The sequence below is a fragment of the Trametes versicolor genome (genome assembly GCF_000271585.1).
Source record: "Trametes versicolor FP-101664 SS1 unplaced genomic scaffold TRAVEscaffold_1, whole genome shotgun sequence".
In the NCBI taxonomy this organism is placed as follows: Eukaryota; Fungi; Basidiomycota; class Agaricomycetes; order Polyporales; family Polyporaceae; genus Trametes; species Trametes versicolor.
In genome coordinates this window covers 3,150,814-3,176,375 of record NW_007360321.1, presented here as the reverse complement: position 1 = coordinate 3,176,375, position 25,562 = coordinate 3,150,814, and the positions used below count along the sequence as shown (strand labels likewise).

The 25,562-nt window shown below is 55.8% G+C and overlaps 10 protein-coding genes across 10 annotated transcripts; 7 read left to right on the top strand and 3 right to left on the bottom strand.

The window, feature by feature from the left end:
- Positions 1 to 155: 155 nt before the first annotated feature.
- Positions 156 to 3,401, bottom strand: TRAVEDRAFT_139942 (Pkinase-domain-containing protein). Its single transcript, XM_008034903.1, has 9 exons — positions 2,835 to 3,401; positions 2,500 to 2,784; positions 2,069 to 2,425; positions 1,948 to 2,013; positions 1,448 to 1,895; positions 764 to 1,389; positions 595 to 715; positions 320 to 537; positions 156 to 169 (listed from the first exon to the last, which is right to left on the bottom strand). Exons 1-5 carry the CDS (start codon positions 3,335 to 3,337, stop codon positions 1,823 to 1,825), a joined length of 1,284 nt encoding a protein of 427 aa, XP_008033094.1. The 5' UTR covers positions 3,338 to 3,401; the 3' UTR covers positions 156 to 169; positions 320 to 537; positions 595 to 715; positions 764 to 1,389; positions 1,448 to 1,822.
- Positions 3,402 to 3,532: 131 nt separating this feature from the next.
- On the top strand, positions 3,533 to 8,655 carry TRAVEDRAFT_159402 (nucleoporin; the record flags this gene model as incomplete). The annotated part of the gene is made up of 20 exons (XM_008034902.1): positions 3,533 to 3,761; positions 3,809 to 3,919; positions 3,973 to 4,069; positions 4,119 to 4,534; positions 4,582 to 5,557; positions 5,611 to 5,801; positions 5,859 to 5,964; positions 6,020 to 6,191; positions 6,243 to 6,352; positions 6,401 to 6,533; positions 6,585 to 6,659; positions 6,715 to 6,791; positions 6,844 to 6,929; positions 6,986 to 7,305; positions 7,364 to 7,506; positions 7,556 to 7,802; positions 7,859 to 7,997; positions 8,030 to 8,131; positions 8,182 to 8,324; positions 8,382 to 8,655. 20 exons carry the CDS (start codon positions 3,533 to 3,535, stop codon positions 8,616 to 8,618), a joined length of 4,110 nt encoding a protein of 1,369 aa, XP_008033093.1. The 3' UTR covers positions 8,619 to 8,655.
- Positions 8,656 to 8,785: 130 nt separating this feature from the next.
- TRAVEDRAFT_111313 (kinase-like protein) lies at positions 8,786 to 9,694 on the bottom strand (the record flags this gene model as incomplete). The annotated part of the gene is made up of 2 exons (XM_008034901.1): positions 8,786 to 8,924; positions 8,982 to 9,694. The coding sequence occupies 2 exons, from the start codon at positions 9,692 to 9,694 to the stop codon at positions 8,786 to 8,788; spliced, it is 852 nt and encodes a 283-aa protein (XP_008033092.1).
- Positions 9,695 to 10,497: 803 nt separating this feature from the next.
- TRAVEDRAFT_42187 (uncharacterized protein) lies at positions 10,498 to 11,082 on the top strand (the record flags this gene model as incomplete). Its single annotated transcript, XM_008034002.1, has 1 exon — positions 10,498 to 11,082. The coding sequence occupies one exon, from the start codon at positions 10,498 to 10,500 to the stop codon at positions 11,080 to 11,082; it is 585 nt and encodes a 194-aa protein (XP_008032193.1).
- A 1,908-nt stretch (positions 11,083 to 12,990) lies between these two features.
- Positions 12,991 to 15,413, top strand: TRAVEDRAFT_42186 (uncharacterized protein; the record flags this gene model as incomplete). Its single annotated transcript, XM_008034001.1, has 2 exons — positions 12,991 to 13,315; positions 14,053 to 15,413. 2 exons carry the CDS (start codon positions 12,991 to 12,993, stop codon positions 15,411 to 15,413), a joined length of 1,686 nt encoding a protein of 561 aa, XP_008032192.1.
- Positions 15,414 to 15,977: 564 nt separating this feature from the next.
- Positions 15,978 to 17,815, top strand: TRAVEDRAFT_68508 (uncharacterized protein). The gene is made up of 9 exons (XM_008034900.1): positions 15,978 to 16,116; positions 16,192 to 16,350; positions 16,405 to 16,467; positions 16,524 to 16,613; positions 16,678 to 16,905; positions 16,962 to 16,978; positions 17,028 to 17,307; positions 17,377 to 17,718; positions 17,777 to 17,815. Exons 1-8 carry the CDS (start codon positions 16,015 to 16,017, stop codon positions 17,692 to 17,694), a joined length of 1,257 nt encoding a protein of 418 aa, XP_008033091.1. The 5' UTR covers positions 15,978 to 16,014; the 3' UTR covers positions 17,695 to 17,718; positions 17,777 to 17,815.
- A 398-nt stretch (positions 17,816 to 18,213) lies between these two features.
- On the top strand, positions 18,214 to 19,913 carry TRAVEDRAFT_68507 (uncharacterized protein; the record flags this gene model as incomplete). Its single annotated transcript, XM_008034899.1, has 8 exons — positions 18,214 to 18,318; positions 18,383 to 18,529; positions 18,595 to 18,660; positions 18,735 to 18,824; positions 18,877 to 19,164; positions 19,226 to 19,242; positions 19,306 to 19,591; positions 19,653 to 19,913. The coding sequence occupies 8 exons, from the start codon at positions 18,214 to 18,216 to the stop codon at positions 19,911 to 19,913; spliced, it is 1,260 nt and encodes a 419-aa protein (XP_008033090.1).
- A 447-nt stretch (positions 19,914 to 20,360) lies between these two features.
- On the top strand, positions 20,361 to 22,094 carry TRAVEDRAFT_42183 (uncharacterized protein; the record flags this gene model as incomplete). Its single annotated transcript, XM_008034000.1, has 9 exons — positions 20,361 to 20,468; positions 20,533 to 20,676; positions 20,742 to 20,792; positions 20,848 to 20,937; positions 20,992 to 21,081; positions 21,142 to 21,276; positions 21,343 to 21,359; positions 21,419 to 21,698; positions 21,759 to 22,094. The coding sequence occupies 9 exons, from the start codon at positions 20,361 to 20,363 to the stop codon at positions 22,092 to 22,094; spliced, it is 1,251 nt and encodes a 416-aa protein (XP_008032191.1).
- Positions 22,095 to 22,347: 253 nt separating this feature from the next.
- TRAVEDRAFT_111452 (maintenance of mitochondrial morphology protein 1) lies at positions 22,348 to 23,530 on the bottom strand (the record flags this gene model as incomplete). The annotated part of the gene is made up of 6 exons (XM_008034898.1): positions 22,348 to 22,467; positions 22,522 to 22,686; positions 22,743 to 22,880; positions 22,930 to 23,025; positions 23,081 to 23,197; positions 23,249 to 23,530. The coding sequence occupies 6 exons, from the start codon at positions 23,528 to 23,530 to the stop codon at positions 22,348 to 22,350; spliced, it is 918 nt and encodes a 305-aa protein (XP_008033089.1).
- A 191-nt stretch (positions 23,531 to 23,721) lies between these two features.
- Positions 23,722 to 25,454, top strand: TRAVEDRAFT_68505 (tubulin-tyrosine ligase). The gene is made up of 4 exons (XM_008034897.1): positions 23,722 to 24,349; positions 24,404 to 24,496; positions 24,550 to 25,011; positions 25,064 to 25,454. Exons 1-4 carry the CDS (start codon positions 23,729 to 23,731, stop codon positions 25,376 to 25,378), a joined length of 1,491 nt encoding a protein of 496 aa, XP_008033088.1. The 5' UTR covers positions 23,722 to 23,728; the 3' UTR covers positions 25,379 to 25,454.
- Positions 25,455 to 25,562: the final 108 nt, after the last annotated feature.

Genomic DNA, 25,562 nt, shown 5'->3' with positions numbered 1-25,562 from the left:
CGACCGCCCCGAACGCTACTTCGTGCCGTACACCTACGTCGAGGCGTGCAAGGTCTCGGGCATGCTCCTCAAGCAGATCTTCATCCACGACGGCCAGCCCATCCGCATGCACATCGACTCGAGCATCGCGAACGTGAACGCCCGGACGGCGCTAAGCGCGCGCATCATGGTGAGTATCAGTATCACTTCGCACAGTTTGCGCGGTCCCTAGCATGCGGCGATGGGGGAGGTCTGCGGTCTATGTTGTGGTATGTGGAGCGCGAGGGCCGCGGGCGGGGTCGCTGTGTTGTGGGGCGATGCGCTTACGGGCACTTGGTAGCACTCTGGCGGGGATCCGACGGCGTCCGCACAATCCGCGCGGGTCATTCTTGCGGATCCGAACACGGATATATTCAACCACCTGGTGAAGACGTACCAAGGTGAAGCGGAGAAGTACGTCGAGTCGTACCTGTGGGTGAAGAGATGCATCGACAAGGGGCAAGTCATCTACACCCCTGTTGTGTACAAGAACCCTGGTGGGCGGCGCCCAGGAGAGGAGTGAGTATGCGCGCTGTGCGAGCGAGGACTGTGAAGCTGATAGTGTCTCGATCGCAGACGGACGCAGTTCTCGCGAGATGATGAACAGCACCTCTGCGACTGGATCGCTGCCAAGATCCCGTACAAAGAGACTGGTGGCAGAACCGGCAACCGCTTGTATCAACAACTCTGCGAGATGGTAGGCACTTTTAACTCGTACAGATGCTCCACGCTGATCCTGTTGCAGGGAGCCACCGATCCTGAATACTCTTGGGTCACCCGACACACATGGCAATCATGGCGCGAGCGGTACAAGAAGAACGCGACGCGCCTCGACGCCAAGATTGCCGAGATCGTCGAGCAGAAGAAGCCCGCGCACGGCGAGAAGGGCCAGTACGGCTATGTGCGCAAGCCCGAGGAGAAGCCCAAGCGCACCAGGAAGAAGTCGGCGCGCAACTCCACCGCGAACGGCAACGCGAACGGCGACGTGCTCGCAGATGCGCTGCTTAACGGCACTGGTGTAGGAGAAGCCACCACGCCTCTCCCGGGGCCGTCGGGCGTGCACTCTATGGAGACGTACACGGTGCCCATGCCCCTGCCTGCTATGACTGGCGTCATGAGCTCGGTCGGTGGGCCGGGCGACACGTTTAACCCGGTCGTATACCAACCTCCAGCGCCGGTTTTCCAGCACATGTCGGTGCCCACGTCCGGACCGATGAGCGCGGAGATCGCACGCCAGAATGCGCGCGAGGAGGAGATGGAAGACGACGAGGTCGAGTGGCAGGTCCGGGAGGGCAACGGCCCTGCCCCTGCCTGGGCGAAGCGGAAGCTCGTCGACGAGGAAGAAGAGGCCAGCAAGCGTCAGAAGACGAGGTTTGTCAGAATGTATCTGTGTTGGTGCATGTGGGTGACCTGTGGTCTCGTTTTGCAGCCCACCGGAAGACCCGAGTACGACCAACGGCCTGCATGTCATCGACCAGGCCGTGCGCGACATCGCGATGGAGTTCCGGTTCCTCATCGAAGAGGTGAAGGAGTACTACGACAAGTGCGGTGATGCGGCACGCACGAGGAATCGCTTCAAGAAGATGCGGGAGGTCCTCAACGCGCTACCAGACGACGAAGAGCCCCCACTCGTGTAATGGCCTTGATGGCTTGTATCTCAGTACTAGGGTATTCTGTAGTGCGCTGGATGTTGTATAACTATTGTACTCGCTCTACCTAACACGATGATTCTCGGGAGCCTTGTGCCAATTCACGACGCTCTGAGTACATACATATACTATCACAAGGCCAACACGATGCAGGCTCAGTCGAACTCAGTGAGAAGCTTGTAGTCTGCAGCGCGGGCGGGAGCCGACGGGCTGTCTGGTTTCCTTCGCCTACATAAAACTCGTCAGCCACATTCCAGCTCGCACAACGTGGGCCACTTACTTCTCCCCAGCAGCAGCGGAAGGGAACGACCCAAAGAGATCGGGGTGCTTCGGCAACGGGGACTCGCTGAGGGTAGGGTCAACGCTAGCTCAACTTTCAGCATGTCGGACCGCAAATGTACCTGAAGTATGGATGCTTCAGAGCTTCGTCTGCCGTGATCCTGTCCTCGGGATCATACGCAAGCAGACGCGACATGAGGTCCAATCCTGCACTCGTGATATACGGAAACTTCTGCCTGAGCTGTGGAGGATGAGGCGCTGGGAGGGTGATACTCTTAGCCAGCGGCAGGGCGTTGAAGTCGGGCCACGACTGGCTCGTCGGCGGGCCGAGCAGCTTGAAGATCATGGAGATCATCTCGATTTCGCCCTTCGCCTGGAAGAGCGGCTCGTTGAGGAGCAGCTCCGCGAAGATGCAGCCGACGGACCACATGTCGACCGCGGTCGAGTAGGTCGTTGCGCCGAGGAGGATCTCGGGCGCGCTGCACGCGGGGACGCGGAGGGGGGCCGGTGAAAGTGTGGACACGGGCGGAGACGCGGGGGCGGGCGCACATACCGGTACCAGAGCGTGACGACGAGCTGCGTGAGGCCGCCGACGCCGACGGGGTCGCCGTAGCGCCGCGCGAGCCCGAAGTCGGCGACCTTGATCGTGCCGCGGTTGTTCATGAGCAGGTTGCTCGTCTTCAGGTCGCGGTGCAGGATCCAGCGTTCGTGGCAGTAGGCGATGGCGGAGAGCAGCTGGAGCAGGAGGGTCTTGACTTCGGACTGGAGGAACGGCGAGGGCATGACGCTCAGTAGCGTTTTGAGGTCATGCTCTATGAAGTCCATCACGATGAACACCCTGCAGGATCGTCAATGGGGGCGAAGAGGACTTGTACTGGAGGTACGCACTGCGTTAAGGTGTCGCCGACTACCACTTCGCGGATTCCGACCACATTCTCATGTCTGCACACCATGAGCGCGTTGACTTCCCGTAGAGCGGTGATGGGAAATCCATGCTTCTCCTCGTCGAGCTTCAACTTCTTGAGCGCAACGATGTCCCCGGTTTGTTTGTCTCGTGCCCTGAAGACTACGCCGTAAGACCCTTCCTCGATCGCGTTGAGTCTCTCGTAGCAGTATACTGAACGCGAAGGGAGAAGTGGCGGATGGGCGGTCCTTGGAGGGACGTATCGACTGTGTAATGGCCGCGGACGTGGTGTGCCGCTCTGAGATTGCAATGACTGTACTGGCGTTCCTGTATGCTCTGGTGTGTGGGATGCGTCGGACCGCGTAGGCTTCGGCTTGGTGCGACGCTTTGGAATTGGGATGGGTGGCGGAGACTCCGCGGTGTTGTCGTCGGTGTCCCAGCGAGACCGCTTCCGGGACGGCGTGGACGGTCCTGCGCTTTCGGACATTGCCAATCGATGTCGACAATAGCGGGCGTTGTGTGGCGACGGCGAAGGGGAAAGACAAGGCAGCGCGGGGTGCGCGAGGGCAGAAAACAAAAAGTCGCGCGCGCGTATGACGCGTGATCGGGGCCGCGCTCGAGCTCAGAGGAATTGTTCAAGTCTTGCTCTCCCCCGCCACCACCGCCTGCGGCCTCCCCACTCATGGCCTTTCTATCCTCCACGGCCGACCAGCGAAATTTCGCGGCCTCGTCGTCGTCGGGGCCCCTGCTCGCGTCCGTCAGCGGGAGCAAGCTACGACAGGCGCAAGGCGCGTCGAAGCCAGTTGTCGTCCTCGACCTCCCCGCTCTCCAGGCGGGCAGCCGGGTCCTCCAGGAGCAACTGGTGAAAGATTCCCAGATAATTCCTGACTTGGGTGATATGATATGTGAGTGTGCAGCTCGTGCATGTCTTGCGCATATAGGCTGACCCCGCTGGTAGCCGGGACGCCATCGTCCGCGTCGTACACTGTATTCCCCGATGATCATCGCGCGCCATTCCAGAAGAGGAGACACATAGGAATCCCCGAGAGCTTGTGGCAATATTACACCTGTAAGTTTCGCCGGAAACATCTCAAGTACGCGCACCCACTCAATGTGGCGCAGCCACCAACCTCGCCACGCATATGGGATTGTTTCCGGAAATTGACCGCGTCTGGATCGCCATTGACCGCAACTTGTTCCTTTGGGACTATGTGGATGGGTGCGCCGTCTCAATTGATGTCTACGCGCCATACTAACGCCTCGTATAGCCAGGAGCTGAGCTCATTTGTGGACCAACCCGACGTAATCACCCACGTCGCGCTCGTTAAACCCAAAAGTGGCGTCTTCATTGACGAGATCACCACACTCTTGGTGATATGTACTCCCATCACCGTACTGCTCATTGGTGTGTCCACGACGCCCGTACCAGGACCAAATGGTCAGACGCGCAAGGAGATCAAGATGTACGCGACAGACATGTCTATCGCTTGCGACGTAGAGATGTCCGATGTGGTCGGGACACCCGACGGCCGTATATTCATGGCCGGCTCCCAGGACGGGAATCTCTACGAGCTTCATTACCAGGAGAAAGAAGGCTGGTTTGGCAAGCGGGTGCAGCTCATCAACCATTCGGTCGGTGGCGTGCAGAGTCTACTTCCGCGTATTAGCGCTTCCAATGCGGACGGTACGTTCTGTAGCGTCCTGCGGCAGCTAAGTCTGATCGTATTGCAGACAGGATCGTGTCCCTCGTCTCCGACCCAGCCAGGAATTGCTTCTATTCTCTGACGGCAAGGAACACCATCTCTGTATGGCGGACAAACGGCGACAAGCACGTTCAACATCTGCAGACCATCTCGAACCTGTACAAAGCGACCCAGGACAAGGTTCCGGGATCGCCTGCATTGACGCCTCAGAACTTCAGCATCACCGCCCTGCATGTGATCGAGCCGAGCGAGTCGCGCTCTGGCGTCCAGCTAGTGGCAATCACCACCAACGGCGTGCGCTTGTATTTCTCTCCTGGATCGACGTACGGCTGGAATACCTCTGCTGCTCCGGGCTTCCGCAGTCTATCTCTGGCTCATGTCCGCCTTCCCCCGCCCAACTTGATCCATCCGGATGAACAGTCGAAACTGTACCGTGAAGGACAAGGGGCTTATGGTCTGGGCCAAGGCCAGCAACAGCCACCTTCTCGGCCTTGCATCATCAAGGTTTTGGAATATACCTCCTATGACCTCGGCATCACGCTTGCTGTGCAACGAGGAGACGTTGCAGATACCGATTACTTGCTCTGCATGGCTCCGGACCTAACACAGATCGGCTCTCTTGGACAGGTTCGCGGGCCTCAGGTGCAGCAACCTCAACCACAGTATGTAAGCCATGCATACGGCGCTCCGACTCAAGCAGCCAACCGAATCCCGCTCACGGAACGTGCAACCCTCGTTCCCATACCAGGAGTGACTTGGGGCATAGCACCAGTTCCGCGCTCGAAGTACTCCATGACTACGACTGCTCCTGCCAATACCCCTGCGCCCCTGATCACCAACGAGCTCGCAACCCAGTTCTCCGAACCGGCAAGACAGTACATCATCCTCACAAATGGTGGGCTGCACTGGGTCGCAAAGCGACGGGCTGTGGATGCACTCAAGGACGCCATTGAAGAGTACCAGGTGGAAGGCAATGCTCAGTCACTGATAGATCTTCGTGATAGGTATTTCCGCACATCTTACTATTCTCTCGTGCAACAGACTAAGCTCCGGACAGCTACGGTCGCGACCAAACATGCGCCATGCTCTTAGCGATTGCCAGCGGCAATACTTTCCTGGACCCCATGGAGCAGTCTCCGCTCGGTTCTATGAGCCAGGTGAGCTCGGAGCTGGCGGCTGTCGCAAGACAGGCGTTCTACGACTTCGGTGAACGCCCGACTTGGGCCGAGCGGGTGACGTACGGCACCAGTAAGTTTTCGTTACCCTCTTTGCAGCTCCTTTTCGCGTTCTAAGTTTTGGTTGTAGGCGAGAGTTCAGGTACGGCCACCTTCAGCGGGCGACGGGAAGGGCTTGCGCTGTACTTCGCGAGACTCGTACGCCCCTTCTGGAAGGTGAAACTCACCAATGCAGGGTGCGACCCACCTCCAGCGCTTCATCATATGTATTCGCGTTGACATGGGCTGCAGCGCGAATGGACTGCAAGAGCTTGGCGTCCCGGATGATATCCTGGTCATTGCGCAGAAGAATTTGTTTGCCCTCAAGGAACTTTTGGATACCAATCCATACCTATTCCATTCAGCACCCGGCGACCATACAGGAGCTCGATCGGCAACTGCGAACGAGCAAGAGGCATGGAAGGTTAGTTTATGTTTGTCGCATATGGCTTGTTCTGTGACTGAATCCCGGCAGGCGGAGCAAAGTTCCGTCTCTCAGCTTTTAAGCTTGCTTGGTCGGACAATTGAGGCCATATCCTTCATCTTGCTCTTGAGCGACCACAGACTGGGCGAGTTGATATCACAGTACGTGCACTATCTACGATTCGCAAACGTTGCTTACATTCGCCCCAGCTGCGACCCCGAGATCCAGAAACTTGTCAGTTCTTTGACGTTCGAGGATCTCATCACGGTGGACAAGGGCGTCACCGCTTCTCGCGCGCTCGTGAACGTGATCATCAACCAGCAGATTGGCCAGCAGATCAGCGTAGGTCGCTCCTGCGTCGCTGCAACAAGCCAAGTACTAATCTGCATGCAGGTTGATACTATCAGCGAGGTCCTGCAACAACGATGCGGCTCGTTCTGCAGCACGGATGACGTTATGTTGTACAAGGTAGGTGTCCGCGTATCGATCGCGATGTCTCAATGCGCTTACCTTGGTCACGCAGGCACGGGAGAATATTCGCAGAGCTGTCGAGACCCGAAACCCCATGGAGCGCCAAACATGGCTTGGGGAGTCCCTGAGGTGTGTATACACATTTATCACGATTTGTCACGACGTCGAGCCTCTTTTGCAGGCTGTTCATGAAGGGTGCTCGCAATCTGGAGTTTGAGAAGCTGCGCGAAATCTGCGGTGACTACCAACAACTGAACTATGCCAAGGGTGCGTTGAGGTCCCGATCATCGTGCGGTGATAAACATGTCTAACTTGGATTGAAGGCGCTGTGGAGCTTCCTTTGCATTGTGCGCAAGCGTTCGATACCGACCTCCAGGGTCAGGAATATTGGACTGCTGGTTGCCCTGCGTCGGACTCGCGTGCACAATTCTGGGAGCGACGGACGCACTGCTATGAGCTCGTGTTGGACTCGCTCTCGGTGTTCGAAGAGCGAAGTACGTCCAGCAAGCCAAGCGCCTCGGACGACCCAGAGACTGTCAGGGGACATGCGTATGAGCTGGCGTTTGCGAGCGAGGACGAGATGTTCCACTCGACGTTGTACGATTGGCTCATCGAGCGGGGAATGGCAGACGAACTTCTGGAGGTGAGGCAGTCGGTATCTCTTCATGCATGTGCATCTAACTGATATGTATTTTCGATAGATGCGTCCTGCATACCTCGAGGCCCACCTGCGACGAGAGCCTGTGACAGTCGCGAAGTTCCAGCTGCTATGGCAATTCTACGTCAAGGACGGTCAACCTCTTCGTGCTGCGGAGGTTCTTGCTATATTGGCAGAGTCCACCGAGTAAGTCACTCCGTCAGCAGCCGGACTTTATCTTGCTGACTGGCCCTAGCTTCAACCTCTCTCTCGACATGCGGCTCGAGTATCTTACCCTTGCTGTGGGCAACGCGAAGTCGCACCCAGTGTCCGTTGGTGGACGGCACGAGACGGCGATCGCCTTCCTCACCGATCTCGAAGAGAAGCTGGAGGTTGCCCAAGTTCAGCTCGAATTGTACAACACACTGCTACCCCGTCAGCATGAGCCTGACGTCGTAGAGCGGTTCAAGGCCCTGTCGTTGCGTCTGTACAACATCACCGAGGTATGGAAAGCCCACTTCCAGAATAGCTGCGTGTCACTGACGCTTGATGTCTGCAGCTGTACCAGCTCTGGGCGGAGCCTCTCGATCTGCCTCTCATCAAGCTCCTCATCCTCCATGTCTCCCAGCACCGCGACGATGCCATCGTGCGGCCCATCTGGAACAGGATATTTGAGGAAGGCAAGTCATCGTCGTTCAGTCTTAGACTTTCTGCTTACGCTGTCGAGCAGCAACCGAGGATGCCGAGCCAAAGGTTGCCGCAGATCGCATTGTGTCGAAAGTCATACCCCTTGGGCAGCGATACTACCCCTCCGACGGTGCCTTCCCCCTACGTATGTTTCACGTCCTTTAAAGGAGAAACGCTACTCATCTCTGCTATCAGAACACATCGCATCGCTTCTCGTCCGCTTCGCACTCGCCCACAAGGGCGATTTGCCGTACGGATGGGCACCGCGCATTCTAGTGCAGTGCGGTGTTCCACACCCAGAAGTGTGGGATATCTTGCACGAGATGTACGAGTCCCAGGTACGTTTCCATGCCGTCTATTCCGACAAGCAAGTCCTTAAGGTGGTGGGGTTACAGGTACCACCGTTCAACGAGCAGGCGAACGTACAGGCGATCTCCTCTGACATTGCCGTATTGTTGACGGACTGGATCGACGAGGCAAAACGCCCGCAATCCGCTGCGGCCCGCGGCGACTTCCCTGTCTTCCGGATAGACCAGGCTGTAGAGCAGTACCTTGCAGAGTTGGAGCCGGGACGGACAGAGACAAAAGCGGCGTACGAAGCGATCAAGCGACAGCTCCGCCGCCACTGGTAGTTGTAATCATGGTTGTGTGTTCTCCTTTGTAGTATCTACTGTCGTGCCCGAACACTGCTTCAGCGTGTAAAGTACGCATGCGACGCGTTGTCATGCTCGTGCGCTCAGTGCCGGGGACCTGATTCATGTAAGAGTTTCCTGAACGTAACCACGACAGAGTTCCCATCCTAGCCGTAAAACTGTCTGTACTGGAGGATATACCTCTCGGCTTGTAGCTCTTCTGCGTAATCCGGAAACACGGAGAGCATGATCCTCTCCCAGGGTCCATTTCGGAAATGCCAGATGTAGGTGCCTTTGGTCAGTTCCCTGCACGGCCTTCGCGTCAGTGTTTTGAGGTAACGCATTCGGATCTTGCAAACGTACCAATACTCCGGCAGCCACGCGCACGTTTCCCAGTCGACGATCCCTGTGATGTTCCACTGCTCATCCACGAGGACGTTTTGCGGGCCTAGGTCGTTGTGCGTCAGACACAGCCGATGAGGCCGCGCGTGGGCCTTCCTGATGGTCTCGTGGATAAGCGTGGCATCCACGCTCTCCGGTATTCTCATTCCAGCACGGCCAAGGAGGGATTCATGGAATGACTCGATGTTCTCGAAAGGGCCGAGGGGGATCGCATCCATCGCCATGCGTTCACAGTGACAGGGTCCTTGATCAAATCCGCAGACCGCGGAGCTCGGCGGCGGGATAGCACGAAGAGATGCTAGCAGCGGTGCAAGCTGGCGGCCCAGATGCTGCTCGACTTCGGGGGTGATATCTTGTAGGTACGCCTCGAGGTTATCGCCGGGGAGACGGGACATGACGATCCAGATCATGCCGTCCGCGGGGAAGCAGTCAACGATGACCGGGACAGGGATCGATGTATGCGTGCCGACGAAGTGCGTTGCTTGGGCCTCCACTGGACGTCCGAGTGTCGAGTACTTGATATACATGCCTCCGGGTATGCGTTGGGTGGTACTCTCGGATTCCCAACGCTGCCTGCCCGCGCGGAGAAGGCGCCACCACAGTTTGATGCGGATGGCCACCGGAAGGGCTGAGACAACAAGGGACAAAATCCGATAAACGAAACGCGGCGCCATGGTAAGAACCTGTCGGTAGCAAAACAGTGATAAATCAAATATGTATCTGTATCGCACTGCTCCGATTCCAAAGTACCTGCAGCAATTATGTCGGAAGGGTGGCCCTGCCAGCGGTGCGGGAAACCAAGTACGCAGGTCAACGCACGAGTCGAAGGGTACCGGTACGAAGCTGAGCGGTCTTGGATGTGTACGTGTACACCTCAAGGCTGCGCGCGTGCGCGTGGTTCCACAAGGTCCCGGGCGTCTAGAAACAGACTCCGGATTCGGACTCATAAGTACACTACCTGAGATCTCAGGGAAGAATGCACCTCACTGGGGTTGCTGGGCCTAGCATTATTTTTGTCATCGAGTTCGAAACTGCCACGCATTGAGTCAGGTATCAGATCTTAGGCAGTGGCCCAGAGCTCGCACAAACGAGGATATTCGGTTTCCGCATAATCCGCACTACTACGGGCGGCGGAGCTACAAACCTCTGGTTCTAGCGTCCCAAGTACTGAGATAGCAAATTTTTGGGAAGCCTCGGTGGTATTTGCGTAGGTTCATCCGCTTTTGAGCTCAAAAGGACGGCCATGTCTAGGGCAGGTACACTGATCAGCTGGGATTGCACACGGAAGTAGCGGCGAGTACACCTCATGTTTCCGCGGAGCGCACATGGACGCGGCGTACGTATATAAGGCCTATCGTGTGGGCGGGTAGAGCATCACATATCATCACCCCACCGACGCGTGTGCACCTGCGAACAGTAGTCCCCAGCCCCCCACACCGATCGTGACATCGCTCCTATCCTTCACCTTTGCCGCACCATGCAACGTCTTCGACGCCAGCCCATTAGGCTCAGACCGCTCCCCGAGTATCCGGAGATCATCCTCGCCCTCAACATCAAGCATAACAATTCCACCTTGGCAGGCAATGTCGAGTTCCATTGGCTCCTCTGGGTGCCGGATAGAGGCGCCACCCGCGAGCGACTCTCACCGGGAACGAAGATGCATGCCCTCGGTCGACGGTTGCGGGGCAATGATGGTGCATGGATCCATGATTGGGGCTACGAGTCCACCAAGTTCACGCTGAACACGTCGCACACCGTGGCCGCGGCAGCTATCTTGGGGCGTCTGCCCACTGGCAAGACGGTGGAGGATCTGGACCAACTTCTGGCGGTGATCCCTATGAGTGTCCCTGCGGTCGACCAGGCACGGGAGCGGGACTTCACATGCCGGGTATGGATCCGTGAGGCGGTGCGCCGGATGCACGCTCACAGGTACATCCATTGCCCCAATGTCGATGCCCTTGAAGAGGAGATGCGGCGATACGGGATGGAGAGAAGCAACAACCTGACGTCGGTCACATGCTCTAGCCTCGTTTCTGCCGTGAACTCACGCGCGGTCGAGTGAGCTGTGGCGGATGGCGGATTTTGCGACGTTGGGGAAATGGGATGGGACTTACTTTGCCTTGCGACTCGATAACGGAGAGGATGTCCGAGCTCGGTCGGGGCACGACACAAGGATGGTCAGAGAGGGTGAATATTCGGCAGTCGGCTGGAATGTTGCATAGAGCCCGCCGCGATGCATATGATCTGGCGTATGCTATCTCCATCAGACATGTATATGCAGGGTTATAGATGCTTCGCCTTACCTAGGGTGCCAGTGGTGGTCGTGCCCGGCTGGCAGCAGCGGGAGACATATGTACTGTGTCACGACGTTCAAACGGTTCAGGTTCTGAATGCTTGGCGCGTAATCCAGCGCCACAACGATTGCACAGCCACGTCCCTTGCGGTAGCGCCGGCCTGGTGATCGGTCGGTCGCCTCCTAGCCACCATCATGTCCTTGGACTGACTAGTCACATATTCTCTTCAAACTCGTCCTCGCAATGGAGAACATCACTGGAAACCCTGAGCTGGCGCAGGATATCTTGCAACTAGTACACCAGAGACTAAAGCAAGAAAGGCAAGAACATCAGAGGCTCCTCAAACTTCGAGTAAGCGCTGTCGTTCGATACAGACCCAACTCGAACGGATTTGAACGTCTTGCTACTCTGAATTGTTGAGCTGACCTGCATGTTATCTTATCAAGTCGACCTCCGAAGCTCCCCTTGTCGATAGCACAGCGATACATGCTGAAAACGAGACGTTGAGGGACGAGCTTGACTCGTTACGTTTACGGATATCGGCGACCCTCGACGGCGTAGACACGAAGGCCCGCAGCTCATCGGTGCATATCTTGAGGAACCAACTTACTCATAACGACCTGGCTGAGCCCTCTTTGCAGGCAGCGGAAGAGTATCGAGCTCCCGCAGACCAAGAACAATCCGCTCAAGCAAGCCAGGCCTCCATCTTCCTTGCGAGTATAAGTACTATGCTGACTCTGCAAACACCTCCAGAATGCGCGCTTGCTCGCGCTTCAATCAAAGTTGAATAAATACAACGCGAAGTCAAGAGCACTGAAGATAGAGAAGACCGAACTGCAGGCGGTAACGTATGACGTTTGTCACGTAGGGACCACGCTAATGGGCATACATAAGATCTTGTCTACTCTCAAGACAGATCTCGTACAAGTGGAAGAAGCACTACAAGAATATCGAGGGTCGACGACATACCTTTTTCCATATTTTTGCACTGTCCAAAGCAACTTGCTCCGAGTGGCCGACGCAGCGGTAGGTCCCATAGTAGTACCAGCCTCCTCCACGCCGAAAGAATACCTCCCGGTCGCGATTCGGGTCCCGGCTGATGTCGTCCGCGATGCTGTCACTCTCCCATTGTCGGGCGCCTCCACCGGCAGACGGGTTGTATCGTCGAAAGTATGTGATAAGGAGGGCTCGGGTAACGGCATCGTCCGACCAGGTTACACCTTTGGGAAGCATGAGGACCTCGATAGGATTGCTGAAATGATGAACATGGTGAGCAAGTCCGTCTGGTGAGGATATGAACTCTAGGCCTTACGTCAGTTGGCGCAATATTTCCTGTAGATTCTATCAGCAACATTGTCGGTGGAAGTTCACTCTGTAGGGGGCACATACCGTAGGCAACGTGAAGGTAGGCCGAGACCGGAGCAAACATGCGAGGGATTTTAGTGGTGGCAGACGGTCTGATTTCTTCGGAGCATCCGAAAGAAAGGACGCCGGTTGAAACAAGTTTGGTGTTGAGCGTGCAACGTCCTGGGCCGCACCCTGGTTCCAATGGGATTAACGCCAGAATCTGGAACGTAAGTGTCAGACGCACTAATTCTGCCCTAGTGGAGGAGTCATCCGTTTACATCGCCCCGACGCTTTATTCATTCAACGCTCGTTAGGCGGCCGACCGAGCGATGAGCGCGACAGCGATCGACCACGTTCCTGGCATTGAACCTATCGCTCGCCCATTTGTGAAGACTTTGTACGCCAAGGGCGGCCCCCTACGTCCCTTGCGATATCTGGGGCTCGAGCGCGTCGGCTTTCATCAACAATTCTACGACCTCCTGCTTTCCTCGAAGCAAGCGATCATTTCTGCCAATGTTCCTGAGGGCGGCGTCGATAAGGTGTCTACGCCGAAGGGCGAGGAGTCAAAGGGAGGCAAGAAGTCGAAGGCAAGCAAGAAGTCGAAGACAGGCAAGAAGTCGAAGGCGAGCAAGAAGGGGAAGGGAGGCAAGAAGGGTAAGCGTCCGGCTCAGGATGTGGGTAGTGTCGCCGATGGTGCCAGACCGGCGAAGAAGCAGAGACTCTCATGAAAATCAATGCTATTGACAGTGCTGCTGGAGCATGAATGATGGATGTTCGCTGCCGCGTACGGTGTACTGAGAGAAGTATATGTGAAACAAGGTGCGCCTCTAACCTCCTAGATGCGGTATATCGAAGGATCCTCTTAATTTGCTTGCCTGTGCTAAGTGTGCTAGAAATGCAACACAGTATGCTTACGTAGCAGCGCCGCACCCACCTCGCCTCGTCCTGCGCTGCATGATTGTCTTTCGAAGCCAATGGCCCGCGCGTCAGCCCAGGCTCCTGCCAATGCGCAGGATCCGACGCATGTTCATATGTCCTATTGTTCAACATTCTGGTCACTGCGCTTTGTATTTCTGACTCTATACAGTGACCACACCGCTGCTTTGTCCATGGTCACAAGACCCGCCTGCGACACTCACCGTGCATGGTTCGTTCGAAAACGTGTCCAAGCGGTGTTCAGGCTTCGGGTATATAACCTGAAGAGTCTGCTCTCATCCCGTTCAACACACGCCTCCCCGATCTTCTGAACTAAAGGTTGCAGTCACTCCTAACTTGCTCCATTTTTCCAACAATTTGATCCAATGGCCGATCATTGTGAGTCTCAATCCCTCCCCAGATGATCTAATCGAACAACTACGAACCGCTGATACTCCCGCCCTACAACCTCTCAGATATCTACGATGATCTCACGACGGTTTTCATCCTCACCAACAACAAGGAGTACGCTGTGCGCAAGGGCGACGACCAACAGCTAGCGAAGCATCTGTCCCGTATCAAGGTTCTGAACATACGCTGCAAGTTCGGAGATGTCCCCATCTTCCAGCGTTTACTCTCAAAGGGGCTGCCTCGGCTGGAACGGCTACAAATCGTAGTCAAATCGTTCGACAATGCTACAAACACCTACGCAGGAGGAGCTCCCACCTTCGACCTGTGCGCACAGCACCTCCCCCGGCTCGTTGACTTGGATGTGGTCAACGCTATCGTGGCCACAACACGCGACGTAAACTCCCGACTAGAGGCCCTCCATCTGCGGTTCAGCGGGCCCCGTCTCGGGTCCCATATGCCTCTAGAGGACTTTCTCCAGCTCCTGCGCGATGCCACGCGTCTGGAGTCACTTACGGTGGACGAGTATATCGATGTGCCCGTTTCGCCGGTGTCAAGACCTCCTCAAGTCCTCAATTTGACCGGCGCCGACCGACGGCTCAAGTACCTCAAGCTGGTGGATGCCTCGAACGTGTTGTCCACGATCCTCTCCCGCCTTTCCATTTCCCCTCAGAGACTTCCTGTACTCCACGTCGAGGTCGTCGCGTGCGACATAGGCACTCCGCGCGACGTTATTCTCGGCATGCTCCCTGACAACCCTGACAGCACGCTCTCTATTCTGCAGAATTCCATCGCCGTCCGAGTACAGCACACGAGCCGATCTATCTTTGCACTGGATCAGCTCTCGCCACAAGAGCGTGGGTTGCAATTGCGCATGCGTCACCCCTTTCCCCCATATCAGACTCTAGGACAACCCGAGCCCGGCGGCGAATTCTTCCACGAGATGGTGGAGTGTCTGAGCATCTTCGGGACTGCGCCGGACGTGTACACGCTCCAGCTGCACGGCCCTATGTACGAAGTGCAGAGTAGCTCATGGATGACCGCCCTCGACCGCTTTCCCTGCCTCCGACAACTGGAAATCAAGGATATGTCCCGCGGGACGCACGCCGGGCGCGACGACTTGCTCAGCACGCTTTTCACTGCGCTCTCTTCTCGGTCCCGCGCTCACAAGGACGTGGTGGTGTTCCATAACATGCATTTCTTCCAACTCTCCTGCACTATCAACGGACCTGAACGCATGGACGACATCATCCGCTGCTTCGCCAAACGCGAACAGATCGGTGCGCCTCCGCCCATGGATCTCCAGTTCGAGCTTTATACCTGTCGCCAATGGGATCGGGCCGCGATGGGTCAGTTCGAGCGCAGCCTGAAGCGCCTAGCGAGCCGCGTCAAAGTGGTATTCCGTCAACAAGACTTGCGCAATGCCTGAAGAACGGAGCATCGTGCTCACTGACAAGTCGGCGGTCACGAAAACGGGGCGTAGAGCATGAGGCGCACTATGGGTCAAGGTGCTTCTGTCCTCGCTATTGTGCGATGTATGTTGTGTACTCATATATGATAATGCCGAAATATACGAACGTTCTATACAAATTCGCGTAGCCTGAATATGTCCTCGAAACTGATGCGAGTACCGATCCGACCCCTCTGAGTCCCTTTCAGTCGGATTCGTCACAGCAACTTGTTGTTAATCATCCTTATGGTTACGCACCAAGCTGGACCGACACGAACCTCAGCAGAATCGACCCGGTCGTCGGCTGGCATGACCAGTACTAGTGGGCGACCTGCCGCGTGTGCTCCTCCCGCTCCGAGTGGTGTGCGCTAAGCGCCATGTTCGTGTGAAGTCTTTAGGCGCCAACTTCCAGCTTCCGATCGCTACTGCACCGTTCAAACCACTTATACTTACAACCCGACTGATCTCCTTCACGTGTGTTGCAAGTATCGGCGCATCAAAACACTAGGTACCTCCTGCAAGTCCATATCCATCTCAGTTCGCAGCACTTCAAATTGCTGCTGGGTACTCGCAGTGCAACATGGACGATTCCATGACATCCGAGGTAGTCAAGCTAATGCTGGACGAACTGGAACGAGTCCGATGTCGAAACCGTGAGCTTCTAGACGAAATTCAAGCAGTGGTAAGTCTGTTCTGATCAAAGAGAGTACAGAGAGCAGGGAGGCCCCAGCTTCCGCAGCACTAACAATCTACGCAGAACACTGGCCGGCCAACCCCCAACGCCGGGGAGCCAGTCGACTCAAACTTACACGCACTCCAGCAAGAGAATGCTAGACTCAAGGCCGAAGTAGAAGCCGCACGTATCAGACTCGAAAACGTTCTAGGTCATGACCGCGACGGAGATGAGGCGTTCAGCGTGAGGTCGCCCTGCATATGCGAGATGTCCTGGCGCTCACTGGACTATCATCAGATCGACAACGAAGGTGAAGGACTTGCGGAAGACTTGGCTAATTTCAGCAAGGCTACTGCAGCTGTAGGCGACAAGCGTAGGTCTGCGTTGTTTGCATGGGTCTCATCGCAGTCTACTAGGGCGCGGCGGAGGCGGAGCTCGCTGATCGAGTCAAGCGCGCGCACGAGAGGTACAAGCGGTACAAGTCGTCTGAATTTGATTTGGAAGAGGTATGTGCGCTGTCTGGTGCTGTACTGCGTCGGCGATAGTATATTAATCACATAGTACACATAGGCCGTCCTCGAGACGCAAAACAGGATCGACGAAACCGCCGCTGAACGCCAGCGAGAGTTACAACAGTTACAACAGCTTCAGGAGGAGCTTCAGCAAGTTGAAACCCAATCCCCATTCGACCTGGTCGACTTTCTCCGCAATCCAATGCCCGACAACGGCAGTGCCGAGCCCATGGAAGAGGACATACCAGTCCCATCGATGTTCGCAAACGCGAACACGCTACCGCATGTGTGCATTGTCCTTATTGTCCAGTTGTTGTCACGACTCATCAGCGATTGTCTTAGGCTATCGCAAAACTATGGTACGTTGCGGCCTCCCTCAACGAGCCTCTTCCGCTCAGATCTACACAGTTCCCGTGGGTTTGTTATGAGGCGAGGCGGCGAGGTTGTATGGCCATCCGAACCTCCTTCAAGAACACACTGCCTTTCCTTCTCGTCCACCCACCGTTACGATCCGAAAGCGCACAAATCCAAGGGTGGATGGGAGCTTTCCGGGGACATGCGGGCACAGGAAGAAAACACGAAGGAAGTCTTCCATTTGACGGCGCAAAAATGGTTCTACGCTGGAACCTACAGATGTGAAAAGCAGACCATACTCCCACTCAGCGAAATCAGCGTCCTCACGAAGAATGTGGGTGTTTCCCATCCTGCTTGCCTCTCACGGCGGTCGTTGCCGCCCGGTGCTCATAGCGCGTTGTAGCACAAACTCGACCTACAGCACAGGGCCGTCATGTACCCCGTCATGGTAGCGCCCATGCTCGTGAAGATGATGAAGGACATGTACGACTGTGGGGCGCTCAAGATCGTGTGCACCGGATGGCGCCGTGTTGGCTTTAATCACAATCTTGCCGACGCGCTGAAGTCTCTCGGAGATACAACGACCGTGCCAGGTCGTGCGCCTCACCAGCCCCATCCCAGCGGTTCTGTCATTAACGTGCCGCGGGGGGGCCTGAGGAGTGGGAAGCGGTGGCATGACGAAGAGGTGGACACGGCGCCAATGAAGAAGCACAAGAACTAGACTCTTGTAATGCGGAAATCGCAGGTGCGTCTTCCTCCGCGTCTTTTCCTGCACGCACGCTATAACAGTGGCGGGCCTACAGATACCCTCATTCAGAGGGCAGACAAAACCGCAGGCCATCCCCTCCGACACTGTTGTACTGTCGGCCGACTGGATCGATTCGCGATGCCGCCAGGGCCCTCCTTGGCGATCCTCGTGCGGACCAAGCCGCTGAGTAGTATCTCGCTCGTCGAGCCAGAGCTGAGGCAGAGAGAGACAAAAGCAGCGTACGAAGCGATCGCGCGTCGGCTTCGACGCCATTGGTAGTTGTATACTCATGGCCCGTCCTTGTGCATTTATATCATCTACTTCTACTTGCAGAGTCTAACCTAAAGCCGACGAGACGCTGTCTGAACTGACGCCCGCCTCAGGGTCGCTGTGCCACGAGCTCGGATGACCCATTACGTCTCAGCGGCAAGTGTAGTAAGCGACGCGCCTTCTATTCATTCTTTTGCTCCTGCCTCCATCTTCAACGCCCGTATGGACGGGATCTCTGACGACCCGGAGCTTGCGCAAGAACTCCTGAAGCTGCTCCATGCGAAGTTGCGAGATGCACGCCAAGAACTGCAAGACCAGCGCCGAACGGTAAGACGAGAGTCATTTCACGAGTTACCTCCGTCAGATTCCGGGGCTCACATCTTTCTATTAGTCTGCACAGTCAAAGTCTGAGATCGCCCTCCTAGACAGCACCGACTTGCAACGGCAAAACGAAGATCTCAAGGACGAGCTAACGTCGCTACGACTTCGTCTCTCCGCTGCCGCCGAGCATGAGGACACTAAGGGTAGCTTCGATGAAGTTAGTCCCATGCTAGCGTCGACCGTGCATTTCTCGTTATCGACCAGCCTAACGGACTTATCCAGGTCTCAACGCCCGATGAGGCGCTGCAGGAACAGCTGCTAGCAGTACAAGAGGAGAAAGCTGCCGTTGTAAGTTCTCGTCGGATTGGTGCCTCATGAGTCCCCACAATCACCTCTCATGTATCCCGCTCATCATCGCGTAGGATAGGGACATTCAAGGGAGGAAGCGGCAGCTCAAGAAATACAAGACTAAGTCTAAAAGGCTTCGTCAGGACGTCGTGGATCTAGAGGAGGTGCTTCCCACTCTGGACAAGATTTAGCTTTCGGCCAACCTCTACTTTACAGACGATGAGCATACTGCAAGCCGACATTGAACTAGGGACAGAGGAAGACAAAAATTATGCTACGCAAATTCTAGCTGTCGAAAAGGAGCTGGTACTACACTGTTTCCTACGTGTCGTCGTGCAGATGCTGAGGAAAGTTTTGCAGTGCGCTCTAGGTCCTCCTGTAGCCACGGCGCAACCATTTGACATCGATACTTTCCTTCACGCTGAGATGCAGCCATCCGACTATCCAGAGAAGTCCTCGTTCCAATGTCTCCTCAAGTCCACGCCTCTACTGGAACTACCCCAGGTACGTGAACTTGGTGTACCTTCTTGAGAAGCACACACTAAACATCTGCTTCACTCGCTAGGAGATTCTTGAGTTTTTGTGAGGATATTCTCCCCGATCGCGTCTTGTGAGATTGACACCCTGACACCCTGGGCCTCACAGTGGACCGATGGAGTTGCTCGTATTTATGCCGGAAGACGTTATGTGGTCAAGGGAGGGCATCGACCGCGCGGTCTTCGTCACGCAGTCGCATCATTACGACCCCACTGCTCGCGGAATCAACGGTTCCTGGGAGGTCAACCCCTCGATGAGCGATCTCCTGGACGGCGTCGGTCGAAGCCGAGAGCTGTTTTTCCGTCAACACAATGACTGTTACTACTACGGAACGTACAAATGCACTGGCTATTCGTCCCTCTCGGGCGAGGCCTCCCAGGAATTGGATCCGGATGTAAGGCAGTCGTTATGGTCGGGAACTTCATCGAGCGAAGCACGCTGATTGCATACCGCAGCTGGTGCGCCATGTGACGAATACGACGGCAACCCACAAGGATCATCTAGCTCCTCTCGCCCTCAAATTTGTGGATTCCTTGTACATGAACGGTCCATTGGAACTGCAGTGTTTCGCGTTCGAACGCGTAGGGTTTAATCACGGGCTTTACGACGCCCTTCTCCGTTCCATCAAAGCCATTCAGGTCGTCAACTCTCGCGCAGCGAAGCAGGGCAAGATGGCAGCCAGTGTTGTTCGCAAACTACGACCATGGGAGTTTTGAAGTGTAATGGGTGCGACGCTTGGGAGACAGTCTGAAGCACTGGCAGAAGGAGGTGACGACAGAGCCGTAGACGTCTGCTAGGAGCAGTGCGCCGCTATGGTAGAGATAGAGACCTCCTTTTTTAAATCAAGTATCTCGCGAAGGGTCCCTAGCAAGTAAGTCGACATGATTGCGCTTGACTTGAAGGTCGTCGTACCAGCAGGCATTCCGAGATTGTCCGATCCCACACCTGCACAAATGGGAGTATCAATGCCCAACTTGGGAAGGCAAGTACGCGAAGGAGCGCGCCAACAACTCTCACCTCCGCCGGACGGTCATTGAATCTCTGAGCATAATTCGCATTCGCATATCACTGCGACCCTCCCCCACGATACAAGCGAGAACGCTACTGTCAGTGCTGAAGTCACAACTGACGTATCATCATCACTCTCGTTCCGCACCGACGATATGGACGACTCAGGTTTGGCGTCTGAGATGATTCAACTCCTTCGAGATGAGCTGGAGCGCATTCGCGCTCAAATTCGAGAAGGACAGTCCATCCGCAAGGAGGAGCAAGTAAGTCTCATAGTGCAGTCCTTCGAGGAATATTCGAATGCTGATCTCAAGGTTCCACTTGCAGGGTTCTGAGGATTCGCTGAACTCGATGGTCACGCCCGCGGAACTGTTCAGCCTACAGGAAAAGAACGCACAGCTCAGGAAAGAAGTGGAAGCAGCTCAAGCCAAACTAAGGACCCACTCAGATAAATGTCAGACCGTCAATGATGTATGTGTACTGCCGTGCGCTGGGACAAGCTTCGACGGACTCACCGCTCATTTACGTCACCTCAGCTTCAGGGATCAGAGCAGCTTCAGTCGCAGCTCGAAGAAATCACGAAGTCTGTTCGTTGGGTGTTCTCCTTTCTCTACGTTGTCAGGCTTACCACTCAAGCATTAGAAAGCGGAGGCGGACTGCTTGGCGGAAAAGGTCGCCGCTAGGCGAGACGAGTGTCAGCAGGAAAAATCGTCGAAGGCCCAGTTGAAAGATGTGCGCCGTATTCTGTGACTCTGGCTATTCATCCTCTCATCAGTGATTCACTAGACTGTCTCTAAAATGGCGGAACACTTGGTAGACCTGAAAACGAGGCACGCTGACTCGTTAGAACGGTTGACGGTGCTAGACGGCGAATTGGTAAGTAACAAGGTGTCCGGTTACGATATTGATAACCTCGCTGACACGAAGGTCTTGTAGAGGATGAGAAACACTAGCGTTCGGTTCGATCCCTCCGGCTTTCTGCGCGACCCACAATACGCCCGCGATGACGGTTCAAATGTCCGAGCGGAGGTCCTGACGACAATGACGGGACAATCATTCGTATTGCCCAAGGTGTGCTCTAGAGCCCTGCGATCTTGAATAGCTCAAAGTTTGCTGACGCGATGATGTCCACTGCAGTTCTTCAAAAACATGCGGTATGTATGGCGAAGCCTCCATCGCCTTGTCATTGCCTAGCTCATGCAATGCCGAATAGTGTTCCGGGCGGTCATATCTCCAAAAAATTCGATGAAGTCCTGTGGCCGACGGATTCGGAGTCGCATTCGCACTGCGTCTGCATAGCTACGACTCATCGTTACAACCCGAGCTTGAACGACTTGAAGGGAGGCTGGGGTTCCTCCTGGGACATGGAAGAACATGACGGGGTCAGAGACTTCTTCTACATGAAGTCGCAGGAATGGTACTACCTCGGGACGTACGAATGGGTGGGACAGGGCATTTACCCGTGCAATGAGTTACGGGCACTCATTGATCCTGTGAGTCCTGTTGACGAATCAGTTGTTAAGTGTTCGGGAGTCGTTGCTGATGTCCCGCAGCGTATGCACTACCTTCAGAAAAGGGCCGGTCTTTACCCCGATGTGTTGCCCCCCGCCATCACTGGCATAGCGATGAGCATCATCAACGGCGGCGTGCTCAAGATTTCCTGCACCGGCTGGCGTCGCATCGGGTTCAACACCAGGCTCGCCGATGCGTTGAAAACCGGACGCCGCTCAACGTCTATTGCGAATGGCGACGCCGACCCCCCTCGCACCAATAACACGATATCTATACCGAGAGAAGGTACCAGAGACGTCGGAAAAAGTGTTGCGAAGCGCACTGGTGACGCGGAGCAAGAAGAGCCGAGGAAGAAACGGAAGTACAAGAGCTCCTGATCCTATATAGTCCAGACGTTCAGTCAACGTAGGCGAAGCAATGCTTACATCGTGTGGCTTCACCGTATTCCCGGCGTAGTTTGGTACGAACAGGACCAGGGTTGTGCGTGTGATGTGATACAACAAGAGAAAGATTAGAGTATTACATATCGTATAAGCCTGACAATTTGAAGGTCAGCGTGTGCGACAGACAATACAGAACACGACTCACTTCGTGTACTCGTGACAATCGTGAAGGCGAGGCAGGGGTAGTCTAATCGAACTTCTCTGCCAGCTCGCGTTCTAGCTTAACATCCTCCTTGACTTCGCTCACACTGGCTAGGCCCGGAAGGACGACTTTCCATGTACCTCGTTCGAGGATGGCTCTACGTATCTGCAGAGGGATGTTAGCACACCAGGGGAGGGCGCAAGACCCCCACGGCCGTACCTGATGCACTATCAGCTCATGCAACTTCGGTACGTCCTCGAGTTTCGCGCGACTGCCCATAAGCGAGGTCGTCTTGATGTCAAGCACGAAATCCGAATGTGGGGCGGGCAACGTGAAGGCGATTGTCGGGTGCGGGGAGTGTGGGTTTGGCGGCGTCAAGCGGACCTTTATGCGCGGCGAGGAATGAGACATGAACAGAAGCTTCAGGGACGGGCACTTACTGAGGAGGAAAAGAGCGACAAGGAGATGGTCAGGGAGACGGGTAACCGCGCGAAGGAGGCGAAGGGATAGTTGAAGAGCACGGAGGTGGAGATGGATATGGAAACGGTGTCGATGTAATTCATGTCATATTCGATCTCCTGCCCGGGGTTTAGAGCGGGCCCAGGCGTTATAGGCGGTGGGACTCACCGATTCCGAGCCGGGGTTAAGCTGGCGGCGGATCCGCGCACGGGATAGGCGTGGTGCAGACGCGCCCATATCTACGGAGTGCACTTTGATATGGTCCTGTGAAACGACCGGTCAGGCTACGCGCTAGGGCGGTGGAGAGGGCGAAACATACAAGGAAGCCCGTTGGGCGCATTTTATTGGCGAACTCTTCTACTCGCTGCCGCGCGACCTCGTCTCCGTCCAGACCAGATAGTCCGTTACGCAGCTTCACACGATATGCATCCAGTACCTATAACAGGTGAGTAAATTCGTTCCTGATTACACGAAAGGACGGACGCACTTGTTGGAGGAAGACATTTAACCACTCTGCACTTTCCGCATCTCCTTCTCGGAGTGCACTTCCAGCTCGACCGGGGTCTACACGACCCGCAAAAGAGTCTCCTTCGGCGTCGCTTGGCTCGACCTTTGGCTGGTAAGATGCAACTCGGTACGGACGGCCCTCGTCTGTGTCGAAGAACAGATACTTGAGGACCACGAAGAGCAGTACAAGAATGGAGGCCTGGCCAAGTACAAGACCCTGAGTGAACGTGGGCTGAAGCGTGAAGATGTATGCGGTCGCCATCTTCCGCGACGATGGGGGAGGTATGAGGGCGGTCGGGGAAGATGGTTGCCGCGGACGGTACGCGGACGACCGCCAAGTTCCCGTGCGCGGGGAGCGACGAGATAGGCGCCTTAAGGCTCGGCGTCATCTCACGTGTTTGGTGTATAGCGCGTCGGGCGCCTAGATGTGGCTCTCGCTTTTCTGCGCGACGCGACGACGATGGAGGACTTCACCGCGTTCGTGTCCTGGCCCTCGGCCCCTCTCACAGACCGTCTCGTCCGCTCAGCTCTGGAAACACTTGCACCGCAGCCGACAGTCGTGACGGCCCTCAACCCGGAGCTCATAGCGTCACCAGGACGGCTGCTACAGTGGGCTACATATGACGCTCTCGATCACGATCTCACCTTCTCTCACAACCCGGACTCCAAAGTGCTTTCCTCGTCCTATGTCATCCGCAAGGCTCTCATCCGCAAGCACTATCTCTCGCGGTGCATCCACAATTACCTCACCAAACACCCCGACTCTGTCTTGGCCTGGGGAGCACCGCGCAGTTGGGAGCTTGACCTCAGCTTCGCGGACGAACTCGACGAGCTCTGGGGAGATGACCTTTATGATCTGTCGGATGACATCGAGAAGGGTGACCCCTCGAAGTGGTGGATACTGAAGCCTGGGATGGCCGATCGTGGCCAAGGTCTCCGGCTGTTCCACACCAAGGAGGAGCTACAGGCGATCTTCGAAGAGTTCGAACAAGAAGATTCCGATGAGGATGGAGAGGAGGGCGACTGCGGTCACGGCGATACTGCCGTCATGACCTCTCAGCTGCGGCATTTTGTTATTCAGGTACTCGACGACAGTTTTCGAGGGTCACCGGTTACGTGCTTATATCCTTTGCAGGAATACCTCGGGAATCCTCTCTTGCTCGATCCTGCTGAAGTTCCTTTGAATGGTTCCCAGGCTCCGTCGCTACAAGAACTACGTGGTCACAAAGTCAGCTCGCTGCTTCTCTCTAGGCCCTGCCACGATGTTCAACTTCCGTCTAGTTTCACCTCCGTGTGTACTGTGTGGCTTCTGGCGCCATCAAAGTCTACGTCTATGACAGGATCCTGGCGCTCTTTTCTGCGGTCCCGTACATCCCACCATCGAAGCAAGAACATGGCGGCGAAGCCGGCGCGCTGGACCTGGCCCCTCATCTGACCAACACTTCGCTCCAAACAGAACGTGGAGAAGCTGGCGTCCGACTACTGGAAGAGCTCGTTGGATGTCACGTACTGTCTTCGCCCTCGAACCCCCAGCCTAGGAAACAGCCCCTCCCTCGGCGAGCGATGGGACAAGCGATGGATCCTGAGTCCATCAGTGCCGCGAGGAAAGAGCGGGCTACGCAGGCGCTCGAAAGCCAGTACCCGACTTTCACGGCCGACGATGTCTCGGATATCAAGACGCAAATTTCCGCCGTGCTGTCGGAGACTTTCAAGGCCGCGGTCGAGATGAGTGTACACTTCCAGGTTCGTTGAAACCCTCGTCAGCCCATGCCAATCGCTAAACTTGTATGGACAGCCCGTGCCTAACGCTTTTGAGTTGTACGGCATAGACTTCGTCATCACTCACGACCCTTCCCCGAACGCACCGCGCAAGTTCCAAGCGAATCTTCTCGAGGTCAACTCGGAACCTGCGATCGAACTCACCGGCCCTCGTCTCACCTGGATTCTCGAAGACCTGTTCAAGGGGATTGCTAAGACATGCGTCAGCCCTTTCTTCGCAGCAGACATCTCAGAGGCGCGAGAAGAGGCGGACAACTGGAAAGTTGGGGAGACGCGGGAGAACTTGAGGAAGTGCCTGGATTTACAGCTCAGAGGCGGTCAGGGCTGGTAGAGAAGCGTAGAATAGTCGACAGCATAACTGAGCAGTGTATCACCCTTGTTGTACCAATATGCGAGCTTCATGAATCCATCGAGCGCGACGCAGTGATAAGCAGGCATAACCATCGATCCTGAACAGTTACCATTTTGAGCGAGGCGGCATTTGCCGTCTCGCGCGCAGACGGTTGTGGCGGCGC

What these genes read in the sequence shown, in the direction of transcription:
- TRAVEDRAFT_139942 (XM_008034903.1), bottom strand. Translation starts at nt 3,337, where the DNA reads ATGTCCGAAAGCGCAGGACCGTCCACGCCGTCCCGGAAGCGGTCTCGC. An exon ending in GTCGTCACGCTCTGGTACCG is followed by an intron (nt 2,426 to 2,499) that starts GTATGTGCGCCC and finishes CCCCGCGTGCAG; the next exon opens with CGCGCCCGAGATCCTCCTCG. An exon ending in CTGAAGCATCCATACTTCAG is followed by an intron (nt 2,014 to 2,068) that starts GTACATTTGCGG and finishes CCCTACCCTCAG; the next exon opens with CGAGTCCCCGTTGCCGAAGC.
- TRAVEDRAFT_68508 (XM_008034900.1), top strand. Translation starts at nt 16,015, where the DNA reads ATGGACGATTCCATGACATCCGAGGTAGTCAAGCTAATGCTGGACGAA. An exon ending in TAGACGAAATTCAAGCAGTG is followed by an intron (nt 16,117 to 16,191) that starts GTAAGTCTGTTC and finishes CAATCTACGCAG; the next exon opens with AACACTGGCCGGCCAACCCC. An exon ending in TCAGCAAGGCTACTGCAGCT is followed by an intron (nt 16,468 to 16,523) that starts GTAGGCGACAAG and finishes GCAGTCTACTAG; the next exon opens with GGCGCGGCGGAGGCGGAGCT.
- TRAVEDRAFT_68505 (XM_008034897.1), top strand. Translation starts at nt 23,729, where the DNA reads ATGGAGGACTTCACCGCGTTCGTGTCCTGGCCCTCGGCCCCTCTCACA. An exon ending in TGCGGCATTTTGTTATTCAG is followed by an intron (nt 24,350 to 24,403) that starts GTACTCGACGAC and finishes TATCCTTTGCAG; the next exon opens with GAATACCTCGGGAATCCTCT. An exon ending in AGATGAGTGTACACTTCCAG is followed by an intron (nt 25,012 to 25,063) that starts GTTCGTTGAAAC and finishes TTGTATGGACAG; the next exon opens with CCCGTGCCTAACGCTTTTGA.